Source organism: Cryptotermes secundus, unplaced genomic scaffold, assembly GCF_002891405.2.
Source record: "Cryptotermes secundus unplaced genomic scaffold, Csec_1.0 scaffold15, whole genome shotgun sequence".
Taxonomy (NCBI): Eukaryota; Metazoa; Arthropoda; class Insecta; order Blattodea; family Kalotermitidae; genus Cryptotermes; species Cryptotermes secundus.
The window spans coordinates 512,753-526,626 of NW_019721514.1; the positions used below are offsets into that span (position 1 = coordinate 512,753).

Consider the following 13,874-nt stretch of genomic DNA (forward strand, 5'->3'; position numbering starts at 1 on the left):
ACATGTTATGTGACTAGACAGGAGATATGGATTAATAATTGGATATATTGAACACACAACTCTTAGCTACAAAAAATTATACTGCTGTCACTAATCAACGCACTTTACAATTCACTATAGCATACTTTAGCTACTCGGTGTGTTACAGTCGTCAGAGGTTGTTGCTAGATAGCAGTGTGGTGTGTCCGTTATATGAAGAGGCACCCGCTTGTTGAATTGTTCCATATATATTTATTATAGTAGCACAGTAGACAGGCGCACTTCGATTTGAAGAATTGAAGGCTAACAGTATAGTAACAATATTACTGCTTGCAACACCCACACCACACTCTCTGTAGTCAAAGTCATATTGCGACTGATGATCGGTCAGTAAGTCTTGGTATTTAGCACCCTCCTGGGGCTCATGACCAGATACTTATTACTCCTCGACAGTTATGGTCTTGTTTCTGTGGGGAGCCCTCTCTGATGAGAGGATGGGTTTGTCTTTTGTATATGCTGCTGGCCCTTGCCAGTGCTGTGTTTCTTGGGTCCTAGTCCCTTGGGACTTCAGACCATGTTTTACTCTCACATTTGAGACTCCCCTTTTCGTCACCAGGCATTCTTGACGCGTTGCTGCAACACAGCACCCAAGGTGGACGTGGAAGCATCTGTGACGAGTGCAAGTGGCCTGAATGTGTTGAGGTGTGCCATTGGAGTGGTGCATGACAAACTTGTGTTGCACTTTTCAAAATATTTGTGTAGCTCCAGTGTCCAAGTGGTGGGGTGGGAGATCTTGACTTTGGGTCCAGAGAAGATGTCGTGAGGTGGTGTCTGGTGTGCTGCCGCATGGTGCATAAATTGCCTGTAGTAGTTCAGAATGTTCAGGAAACGGCGGAACTGACTTGACAGTTTTGGGAGGTTGGCAGTTCTGTAGAGAGTTTATTTGTTCTCCCAGTGGTTGGGAACCCCCAATGTAGGCTGTGTAACAGAGGAAGGTGAGAGAGATTCTCGATCCACTGCACAAGTGCGTTCCTGTTGGAGAGTGGCGTGACACTCATGAGCGCTGGCTGTGGTATGGCCTCAGTGCAGTCTACACAGTGGCCTACGGTGTCCAGGTTGCTCTCTGGCTGGCCGGCGAGAATGGTCCTTACGTTGGGGGATAGCCAGCTGAATCAGATGCTGTGGAGGAAGTTGTCTGGCATGTCTGGGATGGTTTTCGGTCTCCCATCTTGAGTGTAAGGAACTGACGGATGCATTGCTCTCTTGAGGGGGACAGATGAGTCACCAGTTCGGTCTTCAGCGTCATGTAAGGGTCTCGTTCCCATGGAGAGATGGTGATATCCACTACTTCTGCAGCGTAACGTTGGTCCAACTGCAAAATCATGTAGCAGAACTTGGTCTGCTTGGTACTGATGCCGGCCAAAGTGAACTGTGCTTTGCCTTGAGCAAACCAAGCTGCTGGTCTCTTGTGGAAGATGAATACCGGCCATTACCTAACAATGTAAGACATTTCTGAGCCCAATATTCTGGCTTTCAGCTGTCCTGTGATAATATGGCTGTCACAAGGTATGATGTACTCTGGTTTGCATAGTGTCAAATGGTAAGGTGAACGATGAATTGAAAAGGATTTGGAAGGAAGCAGATGTGGTTTAATCAAGGTACTTTCACAGCATTAGGCTGGTGGGACTGAGGAAAACCATGAAAGCATTGAAATGGATATCCAGATTCCCAGCTGATATTCAAACCAAACATTTTCTGGGTATAAGTGTAGAGTATTACCATTACAGCAGCCATCTTGGCTAAGTAGTTAATAGCTGGATTGTACGCTATAACCCTTTTATTCTGTAATTCAGGGAGGTGTGAATGTTTTATCACCACATACAGATTTCTGTCTGACACGTACCTTCAGATGAGTCAAGTCTGTATACATGTTTTTGTGTAGTTCACATGGTGGAAGTATTCTGCACTGATTTTGTTGATGTCACAGCTTGCTTGGATCCTAGTCCTAACATGAGCATGCTCTTGAGTCTGTTGATAGTTGGGAGGCATTCACTTTGAATCTTGGCCTGGGTAGCACCTCTTTTAAACATTTTTATTATAATTTGTTTTATGTTCTCAGGATGGGAGAAATTTTCTAATAAATGCAGGTTTCATTCTTGGCAGAGCCTCTGTGCTTTGTTGCTAGAAAAGAGGAATCAAACAAAGAAGATTCTCTGATGCTTAATAACTTTTGTTTTGCAGATATCAGTGAAGACACATGTGAACTGTACATGTTTAACAATGCTGCCGGTACTGTACACTGACAAACAGTAACATATACTGTGTTTCACATTTAAGATACATCCATTTTGTTTGTGAGTTGTAGAGAAAAATTAGAAAGGTGCATATTCCTCAAATTTAAGAAGCACATACATTTTTCAGCAGTAAAAAGTGTGTAGAATGTGTGTCTTATATTTGAAGTACTGTGATATATTGGGGCCATACTGAAAGTAATGAACAGCTTTGGTTCGTGCATGCTGTATAAACACGAGACTAGGGGTATGTGGTTGATGGCTGTATCTGTGACCTGAAATACAGATCCAGCTCAGGTACGCTAATATTTTGATGCTTTGCGAGCATGCTGTGATCAAATGCCCCGTTAATGAGAACTGTTCTGTCACACATCTTTGATCAACTTTGTTATTTCCATGGAGATTCCTGCATGTATGCCAGTAGTGTGTGTCATTGGATGAAATGCTTCAATGATGACAAGAGAAACATTGCCTATCTGCCTCACAGCAGTCGACCAGGAGCCACCACCATGGAATACAGCAAACAGAAAGTTCGTGTGCATATCACAGAAGAGTATAGGCGATGGTTAGCGAAGCCATAGTGTAACTTGGCATTGGAAACATTACCATGGAGGAGATTGTAAAGACTTTGGGATACTGGCAAGTTTGTTCTTGTTATGACAATGATATATTGATACGGTTATTGACTTTTGGACGTGTTATATCCAAAAAGTCTGTAATTGTATATTGTCGGTAACATATATATTGTTTTCCTTGGTTTCACTGACTGCTAATGGATGGGGGCAAATGGGCACACATGGGTGTCTCATAGCTTGTGCTTCAATGGCATGCTGCCAAAGGTGATGACTTATTCAGAACATCGTGACTGGCGATCAAAACACGGTCCACCCTTTTTATCCCAAAACAGAACAGCATAGTTTGGAATCTGCATTTCCAAAAAGGAAGAAGGCCATAATAATACGCTTAGCTGGAAAAGTTACAGGAAGAGTTTTCTGGGATGCCGAGAGGTACATGCACACTGGTCATTTCCTGCGTGGAAAGGAAACATGTCGAATTGTGCCACAAACTGTAATGTGCTCTTCATGACAATTGCCATTTGGAGACACATCATTCTTAAAGGTGATGATAACATGACCTCCGACTGCTCATGTGATATCAGGGAAATTGAAAATTTTTGCTGAGAAGTGCTGCTTCATTCTACCTTCAGCACGTGCTTTGCCCCTTCAGATCTCAACTTTTTGGAGCCATTGATAGATCATGTTCAGGGCCAGCACTGTGAGAATGATGGGACAATCCAGCAAACTAGTGACTGGACATCTGCAGTAACTCAAGAGTGATACCTGGTTGAATTCATGTTGAAATGTAAAGCTATCCCTGTAACATGCTGTGGAGGCTCATAAGGTTATGAGACATCGAGGTTCCCACATTTTCATAGACTATTGGCTCAGGTGGCAGTGGGGATGTCAGCCACCCTTTAGTCCCAGGAAGATACATGGTACTTTTTTCTTTCTGTTAGGGGCTGAGTTAACTGCAGTGCCATAGTGGGGCTGGAAGGATTAGGTCATTTGAAAAATCTAATGATCTCATTGGGAATTGAACCTGTGACCTTCCTGCTTGTAGAATATGCCTCAACCAAGCTACCATGTGACCCTTTTTGCTTAATATTAGATAAAGTGTGCTTATGACTTCTGGTACTGCATGTGTAATAATAATGTTTTAGTCCTTTCCATGCAACACTTGAGTTAAGTCCCAAGGTGGTGTAGTTTTTGTCTATATATATATATATATATNTGCCCACCACAAATCCCACTTGACCAGACCTGAGATCGAACCTGGGCTGCCGCAGTGGGAAGCCAGCAACTAACCGCTTGAGCAATGGTGTGGCCTTTTGTCAATATAACTTACACTCATATTAACTTGTTTATGGCATGTTTCAGTCAGTTTCATGACCATCACATAATATATACAAGTGTTGTTCGTGAGTTACTGCACTGCTTTGTTCAACAATTCATTAATGTTGATCGAAGTTTTACACTTAATTGATTAAAACCAAAGCTGTAATATATTAAAAAGTTATTGGAACTGGTATACTTTGCTGATTCTTTCAGCCCTTGGTGTAATTGTGTTGTAGGTTCTCTGCTTGTGTGTGTTTGCTCAAACATAGAATGGTAAACATTCATGTTTATGGTATAAATACATGTATTACAATATATACTTCTGTATCAGAACAGTACTGTAAATATGAACACATACCATTACACGTTGTATTTCTAGGCGATGGAACACCTGCAGGCGTTCATTGCTGACTGTGACCGCAGAACTGAGCTGGCTAAGCAACGTCTAGCTGAGACTCAGGAGGAGTTGTCTGCAGAAGTTGCCCAGAAAGCTAACAAAGTGCATGAGCTGGCAGAACAAATTGGCAAGAAGTTGGCAAGGGCAGAGCAATTGGGAGCTGAGGGCTTCGTGGAGGAGAGTATGAAGCTGATGGAAGAGGTAAGCTAAGCCATTGCTGATTAACAGCTTTTCTGAGATGTGTCTGCCACCCACACCAATCACCTTTACTGTGTTTCGGATGGTTTGAAGTTCATGCTTAGATTATGGTAATGCTACCAAACACGTATTTGGTTTGAGTGCTTGTGGAAGCCAGAGTTTGTATCCCCCCCCTCAAGTCATTACTTGTTTTTTGATATTTTGCCTTGTCATCAGATGGCAGCATTATGTGTTCCTTTTGTTAAGCTTTGACCAAAGAATGCATTTCATTATGGACTTAGACAAAGAAGTCTAAAACTAGGGCATTTTCTGTAATAACATTGCAAGAGCAGAGACTTCACCCTGTTTTTAAATGCAGTTGCAAGGGCTGCCAAGGTGTCAGTTAGAAGGCCTTCAGACAGTAAAATCACATAACTGCCTATTTTGGATGGAAATGGCTGCACTTTCACAGGTGCTGGATGAGGGCCAGTTATTTTATACATGCTGTGTGTTGACTGTGTTATGACAAATATACATTTCAGGGTATGTGAGTTGGGGTAAAAGGTTTATTTGTAATTATGCATGAGAGAGATGAAAGTTTGGAGGATTTATGATGGTGGTGATACTTTTATTTGTATTGACTTGAGGGGGAGGGGACGTCTTTTGAGTTACCCAGCCAGAAAGACCCCTGTAATTTGGCAAAATTGAAAATAAATTTAAAGATACACAATTATTTTCATGCTTAAGTCATCATGTAATGGCTAATGTTCAAATAATTATCGTCAGATTTTAAGAAGATTTAGGGGAACAGTACATATGTATATACTCGTACGAGTATACTCCCCTGGTTTAATGCTGGGTTATCCCCCCCTCCCCAAAAGGTGTTGTGAATCAGAAATGGGGTATGTGTAATGACAAATATTTTGCTTTATGATCATTAGATTACACGCCTCCTTTTACAAAGTCAAATGTGGGAATAAGCTTATATTCACAAAAATTCTATTGTTTTTGCTTCCAGCCAGTAGAAGTCAAAGGTGGTGGTTTATAAGGATGTTTCACCAAGTATGTATGTATGTATGTCGCTCAGGGCATTTCATGTATGTTGCTGATAATGATAGTTACAAGCACTTTACCAAGGCTTTGCAAACATGTTGATCATAAGAATGGTCGTTTTAAGGAATTTTCCCTAGATGAGATGAAGTGGATCTCTGTTATGAGATTTTATTTGATTGTTTTTTCTGTAGATTGAAGATCTGCGTAAGAAAAAGAGTGCAGCAGAAGGCGAGTATCGCAACTCGATGCCTGCCAGCAGCTACCAGCAACAGAAACTGCGTGTCTGTGAAGTGTGCTCTGCTTATCTGGGTATTCATGATAATGATCGACGTCTGGCAGATCATTTTGGTGGCAAGCTTCATCTGGGATTCATCAAGATCAGAGAAAAGCTGTCTGATCTTGAGGTAAGCATTACGTAAGAGTAGTCGTAACATGTACTTTAACTTTCTGTAACTTTTGGTTCAAATTTCTATGTAGTTCTGCCTTGTGATATTTGGTAAGTTCATATTTTTTAGTGTGTGTTTTCCATTGTGAAGCTGCAGTGATAAGTCGTGTGTGTCACATGTGGACATTTCATATTTCCATCTCTGCTATTGTGCAGCATCTTGTGTTAGCATTCACTCTTAATTCCATTTTAATATTATTCTTTGTGTTCCTTATGTGAGCTCTTTCCATGAGATTTTCATTCAAGTCATGAGTTTATTTTTAGTTTGTCCTCTATACATGTGAGTTCCTTCCCTGAGTCTTGTAGATTCAACTGTCATAACAATGCTAGGTGATGAGTACAGGTTCTGCTGTTGGTATGTTCTACATTCCATTTTTATTTCATTATGAGAATGAGATACATTTCTGCAGTCTGGAGTGTCTTGTGGAATTCTTTTGGTTTAGATCATTTCGTTGCTATTGACACATTGTCTCAGTCACAGGGGTGAAAGTTTTGCTCGTGTTTTGATTATGTCCAATAGGGTAGAAACGCTTCTGCTTGCGCAACAGCTTGGAATGTGCTTTGCTGTTATATGTGATTGGAGGAATGTTTGTTTCAGAAAACTGTCGAAGGCCGCAAACAGCAGAAACGGCAGGAGATGAGCAATAGAGACCGTGAGAGAGAGAGGGAGCGTGAAGATCGTGAGCGTGAACGTGTAAAGGACAGAGAACGGGATCGTGTTGGTAGTTCAAGTAACAGAGACAGAGGTCGGGATCGTGACCGAGACAGATCACACAGGCGCAGCAGGAGTTCCAGCCGTGGTCGCAGTGAGAAGAGATCACGATCACGTAGCAAATCACACAGTTCCAGGTATTTCATGCTGTCCTGCTCTTCTTGTACTTGTTTGGGATTAAGAGAGAATTTTCTTACCTCTGCAGCATCCAGACTGGCTCTGGGACCGTCACAGTCTCCTGGTTGATTGGTACCAGGGTCTTCTGGTAATGCTACTGGGGCTTGAAACTGATGACTCACCTCCATCTGAGGCTGGGGTTAAAGAGTAGTGGAGCCGTGCCTCCATTTGCCTATATATATCATACTCAGTTCATTGCCAGCTCTTTCCTCGTTTCTATCATATGAAAGGTTTAAATGCCCGGGTATTATTCAGTATTTAAATATTTTGAATACCATTAGGTCCATTGTAGTTTATGTTTTGTGGACCAGAGTTAGATTTCCTGGCTCTATGTCCCAGCATTGCACTCACATTTCACTTCATATAATATACATCTCATCTATTATACATTTATATTTTTTTTTGCGCATATCCTCTTGTTCGGAAGGCTAATTGGATTGGTCATATCTTACGCGGTAACTGCCTTCTAACAGAAGTTACTGAAGGAAAGATAGAGGGGCCGACAGAAGTGACCAGAAGACGTAAGGAGATGCTGGATGACCTTGAGGACAGAAGAGGATATTTTTATTTGAAGCAGAATGCTCTGGATTGCATCAAGTGGAGGAACTGTTTTGGAAGAGACTCTGGACCTGTCATCTTGAAAGATTACAGATGAATGAATGAATCCTCTTGTTACCTCTACTGAGTGCTGCTCATCTGAATTTATTTCTGTTTCACTCTCATTTGTTCTTTCCATCCTTTCCCTTTTCACATTTTATAAGTCATGGGTAATTTGGAGTTTATTTTTTAGGTCACGTAGATCCCGCAGCAGTAGCCGCAGCAGACGCTCGAGGTCACATCGCTCTCGTTCTGGAGACCGCAGGAAGGATCGCTCACGTTCAAGAGATAAGAAGCGTGATGGGTAAGATGATTCAAGAGCCTCGTGTTGAATGCTGATAGAATTATGTTACAAATTTACATCTTACTCTGATGTGCAGTAGGACCTGCTCTACAAGATTTCCAGCTTGGACATTGAATGCATGTATGACTGAAGGAGTTTTCTGTGGGACGTATATTTTTTCCACGTGTGGACTTGCTGAGCTGCTCATTTCTGGCAGGTTCTTCTGATGCCTGCAGTCCAGCTTGTCGTGCAAGATGTATTGACCTAGACCCAAAAAGTACACATTTTTCACAGGCGTGATTAAGTATTTGAAAAGTTTTCTGACTGTAGGAACTGTGTTCACAGAAGAGTTGGAGTAGCAGAGACTGTTCAGTGTTTATGTTCAGGACAGGTTTAGTTGGGCCAGATTCTGAATTCAGCATGCTGTGAAGAAATGGTTGAAATTCTCTTTCAGGTCTGTATTTGACTGGTTATTGAAACGTTTTACCGTTAGTATTAGAAAATATTTAACGAATTCTTACCCTAAGAATATGTTTTAAAAAACATAAAAGTTCATTCATTCTGTCCTCTGAACGTTACTACCACACACAGAAGTGAGGTACTTGGCAATGATTACATAAGGCGTGTTGCCACTACGTAGTTGATTGAGGCATGATTAATTTTCTTGCCTTTGTACTTTCTCATTTATGTATTATATATGAGAAAGTGTTGTGATGGCCAAATTAAATTTAGAGATTGTGAGAGATACACATGTTCTGAGCCCCCAGAATTTGAAACTATGGTTTTTTTTGGTATGTTGTCATTGTAGCTGTATGTATGGATGTTTACCTCTCTAGTGCCTGAACAGTTGGCAGGATTTTATTTGTGTTTGTTATTCAGGAGTTCATCTGTCATGGGTTGATACCTGGTGAATATAAGCTTGCTGCCTCCAAAAATAGAGACCAGACCACATTTTGGCCAAATGGCCATAATTTATGTACACCATCTTCATAATGAAACTGGATAAGCAGTATCTTCTTGCACCAGGGTTCTGAAAATGAAATGTCATTTCTCTGAAGACTGGAGTTAGTGGTCAGATTGATTTTGTTCTTGTTCAGTATTCAGCAGCCAAGAGCAGTTTCCCATGGAAGTTTGGATTTTGTTTCCAAAGTAACAGTGAAGGTTAGTCATGTATGAGGAAGTATGTGCAATATCATTGCATTTTTAAGGGTGGAGTGTTTTTCTTCCAGTATTTATTTTCCATTAAGGAACTCATGACCACCACCTTTGCATTTTGTACAGCTTGAGTTCCTGGTCTGGTCCTGGCAGTCCATAGCTCGCCTCTGTGGTTGCAATTAGACGTAAGTAAGAAAATCAAATAAAATGTGGGTAGGAAAAGGCAAAAGTTAATGCTTCATTTTACACTCTTTGGTAGGTATACTTAACGAAGGTTTTGCAGTATTTGGTACTGTAGAAATGGTAGGTAGGAAAACTGCTTCTCAGGGATGCAGTATTGTGGCCTGTGTTGTCTTTCTTCTTAGTTCATTTCCCCTCCTCTGGCAGAAAACAGCATTGTGCCCTCTAAAGTGCTTATTTCATGCCTATCAGTTGCATTGGCCATTAGTGGGTTCCATTTCCTCATCCCCTCATGGGTTAGAGAGATTACCTTCCTTGCAACATGTCTATATAACTGAAACGATTTCCTCACTTTAGACACTTAAGACCTGGAGGGAGAATTTTCCTTCTAAACATTTGTATCTGCCTGCAAAACTAGAGAGTGTCAACCCGGAAGACCACAGTCTGAACAGTCACTGCTGTGAAAACCTGAAAACGTATGTCATGTGATACACATTTTTATTCATAGTAAAGCAGTCACTATTCTGTAACTGATTGTGGAAAATTTGTGTGCAGGTTCTGTGGTATATCATGTAGTAGAGTCTTGTAGAATGTTTGTATATTTGTTATGTACAGTGGATTCCTGATTATGTAGTTATTCTATCCTAAATACAGACTGAATTCAAGAGGTAATGGTGCACTGTTTTGAAAAGGTGATTGTCCTTCAAACCATCCAGTACTGTCTGTCGCTCTCATGTCACTGGGTGAATGAGTTACATATTAGAAATTGTTTTACCACTAAGGAATAAAATCTCAAAATCAGGACAGAGTTTGCCCAAGTTTCTTGCTTGTCAGAGAAAAGTGTGCGTGCACACACATGTACAATGCATTTAATGTATAATATATATTGAGAACTCCATATGAAGACTCTTCATTTTCCCCAGTTTTCGTTTCTAGTTCAACCTGTTTTCTAATAATGCATGAAGGCTGATTTTTAATGCGCTCTTTTACAGATAATCCACAAATAGTCGGATCATAAACTCTCTTTCATATACTGTACACCATATATCCACATCAAAATATTAATACTTACAGAACAGTCATGATACAATGAAACATAAGGTTGCTTGCTTGTTATTGGAGAAAATGTTATAATGATTTTGTTGGATTTATACACTTTTTTACTGCTTTAAAAAGCAATTAATCTGTACATTTTTGTGCTGGAGCAGGTTTTCCTCCAAGTTTCTTCAGTTGTCCCCTGCATGTTATCATTCTACCATTGCTTCATACTCGTTTTATCACCATCTCCCCGAGATGTACGATAGGTCTGATCATATGACATGCATAACATTCTCGGTCTTTGGGCTTTGTCTCTGATGTGGCGCTTGGCTGCTTCCACAATAAGGATATTGGTTTTAGTAGCACAGAAAATTCCACCATTTGCGTAACGCTCATATGTGAACCTCTAGGGTTTTGTGACAGTCCAGAAGAGGCAGCACATTATTACATCCTTGGTAGTTAAATATGGGCATTATCTGTGATCCAGCACTTGGCTGGCTACTGAACAAGGAAGTTAGTTTTAGTTTGTAAATACATTAAACACAATCTGGTTATTTAAGTAGGGTTGTTCTTGAGACACTAATCATCTTCAGTTAGCCAACAAATTTCATTGTCTTTAACGTAACCTGAAAGGTCAGTGTAATATTCACAAGAACTCATCACCGAGCCAGATGTGGAAGAGTTACCACTTTTGGAAGTAATTGTTTTTTCTACCATGGTAATTTGAATGCACAAATGTAATGCAGACTTTTTTTTTTACATACATATATGAGGGAGAGCCAGTAAATCGGTCACAAATGGATACAATGTGTAAAGACATGATATCTGAACCTGGAAAAAATATTTACTTCTCAACATATCCACCAGCATTGGTACATGGGTCTGATCTCTTTACCAGTGTGTCAAAACCTGCAGCATAGAAGTTTTTTTACTGTTGTTTCAGCCCCTTTTGAATCTGGTTGGGCCTGAACTGAACTTTCAAAAATCCTTGACAGAATTTCTTGATGCCAATGTGAACCTCTTTACATGACAAACTCTTCCCACCTTAAACAGGAAACGTTTCTTTATGAATGTCCTTTGTATTGAGTCCTTTTACCCACAAAAAATGCTCAAAAAGAACACTGCTCTTCGGTATTATTGTCCTCAAGCATTGTCACCATTTTGACTACTGAAACCAGCCTCTGAACATGTGCATGCGAGTCTGCTATCTAGACTTTCATGCAGCTGGACTGTGCTGCTGCCTAGTGATAGACATAGGAAACCTGTTACGTCCGTTACAGCTGCTTTACTTCCATTTATGACTTATTTACTGACTCTTGTAGAAAGTAAAGCAGGTAATTTTCATAAATATGGTTGTATAAGGAGTTCATCTTGTGCAGTGTAACACCATGCAGTCCAATTGAAGTTTTTCAGTATTTTGGAAGTATGTATTGGGCACTAACTTTGCTGACAAGCGACGGTCGCTAGTTCGCTTGCAGACTAAAACCACAGAGTTTGTTTGTATTGGGTCCATTTTCATGGTGAGTGAATAAACTGAGGAAGCTGTCAGCAAGAAGCAAGAGAAAGTGCAGCAAGTTGTGCATAGAAACCTGGTTCATATATAGGATTATGAGGGCTCCCAGAGAGGGCCAGTGGGAGCAAGGAGGGGAGGAACTGAATGGGGCCATGTTTGTGAAATTGGAGAGATGAGAGAAGACAGGGAAATAGTGGCATGACATGACCAATGGGAGCTATGGATGCACGAAGAGAGTGGCAGTGGTTGTAGGCACAGGGGAGGGGGCGAAAGGGGGACACAGCCCTTTACAGGGGCAATGCTAGTAGCTCTCTTTACTCCTTTTCATTCTCTCTGGGGGCCCTTTACAGGACTATGTATGAATGAAGTTTACTGTGCTTTGTTCACCCTGCTCACATCTTTTTGATTTTGTACATGGCTTGTTAGCCCCCTCTGAAGAATTCCACTGAAACGTCAGCTAAGACTTAGACTGCATGATGTCAGATCTTCCTAGTCACTACTGAAAACGTTATATCTAGATTGGTTATGTAAGTTGTGGATGAAGACCAAGGTTGGCTTGTGAATTTGATTTTGTGGATGTGAGGAGGTACAGTGTGTGTGCGTGCGTGCCATAATCAAGATTCTGCTGTACAGTATGGTTGTAAAATTGTGGACGTGTCCATTCTGATAGTTATTTTTCTTATGAAGTAGGGAGTCATCCCGGAGTCGCAGAGACAGTGAATAGCGGGCAGTAAAAGTATGAAACCTTACAGATGCTTGTGTTATGAAGTAGGGAATTATCCTGGAGTTGGACAATGAACTGTGTGAATAGAGAAGATCGTCATATGAAATCTGAATTGGAAGATTTCAATGAATATAAATTTAAAAGTGAGTAGTAATTATATTAGATTTTAGGTTCAGTGCTATCATCAAACTTGCGGCAGATGCAGTCATTGTCACTGTTGAACTGATTGTGATTGGTTATACATAAAGTTTTATGGCAGCAGCTGACTGCGTTTTCTTAAGGATTCAGTATTTGTATGGTTGCTAACTTCATGTTCTGCAAGACATCAAGAAATCATAATCCGTGTAAATTGAGATTAAAATTTTCAAGGATTGTGCAGGTTCTCCCTCCTCCCCTTTCTTCTCTCACAGGTTCTAAAGTGAACTTGGTTATGTGTAATGTCATTTCCTGTAAGGATACAGTTGTGTATCATAAATATATATACTGTATTGGAAAATATTTATTTTCAGTGCTTTATGCTTCAGAAATTGTTTTACTGTGATTTAAAATCTGTCTTTGATGTAGTTGTGTAATAAAGTGTAATGGATAAACCATGCCGTGAAATTGGGTATTTGGAGTGTACTGATAGAGTCGTTGCTTTTCACACAAACAATGGTACCAAAGTGGAGTTAGATGATATCCATTCAGTGTTTCATTGTAAATGTGTTGACACCTTATTTTATATGAATAAAGGATATAGTTGCTTGTTATAGTGACTTGTATATACTCAGTGTGTGTAATAGTTACTCTGTAATTCTCAATAACTTGTGTTGCATAATAATTAGTTTATTATTTTGAATGATTGTTTTATTTTGATACTGTTTTTCCTTGCATGTGATGCATGTCACAGTCGGCTAGATGTGTAAAATAAAATAATTACCATAGTAAAGGATGTATGCGGCCATCTCATAAACTGTGCACAAGGACCAATTTGTGTCTATACTGCCACTCCAAAAGTTAAAATTATATCTAAAAAATCAAATAGGTGTTCACTTTTTATAACAAGGGTGATGTATGAAACACATGAAGAGTTCTAGCTTGTGGGATATAATGTTGTGTAGGCTGTTAAAAGTCAACTCGTCTTCAGGATCAAATAATACGTCAAGAAATCACCATGAAGCAGTTAGCAAGCAAAGCTAAGGATGTTATCTGAAATGTTGGTTGACTTTCAAGAGACTTCACAGTGTTATATCCTAGAAAATAGAACTCTTCATAATTT

General features: G+C 40.2%; 1 protein-coding gene across 6 annotated transcripts in view; it reads left to right on the top strand.

Moving 5' to 3' along the window:
• Window positions 1-13,454, top strand: part of LOC111875405 (putative RNA-binding protein Luc7-like 2) — a 28,015-nt gene extending 14,561 nt beyond the window's left edge. For 4 of the 6 annotated variants that reach the window (XM_023871630.2, XM_023871635.2, XM_023871633.2 and 1 more), the window contains 5 exons: window positions 4,545-4,763; window positions 5,984-6,196; window positions 6,836-7,086; window positions 7,917-8,027; window positions 12,580-13,454. In XM_023871630.2, the coding sequence (XP_023727398.1) occupies window positions 4,545-4,763; window positions 5,984-6,196; window positions 6,836-7,086; window positions 7,917-8,027; window positions 12,580-12,616 (831 nt within the window). In that variant the 3' untranslated portion in view covers window positions 12,617-13,454. Of the gene's footprint in view, window positions 1-4,544; window positions 4,764-5,983; window positions 6,197-6,835; window positions 7,087-7,916; window positions 8,028-9,287 lie in introns of all 6 variants that reach the window. The other 2 variants (XM_023871632.2, XM_023871631.2) reach the window with 2 other exon arrangements.
• Window positions 13,455-13,874: the final 420 nt, after the last annotated feature.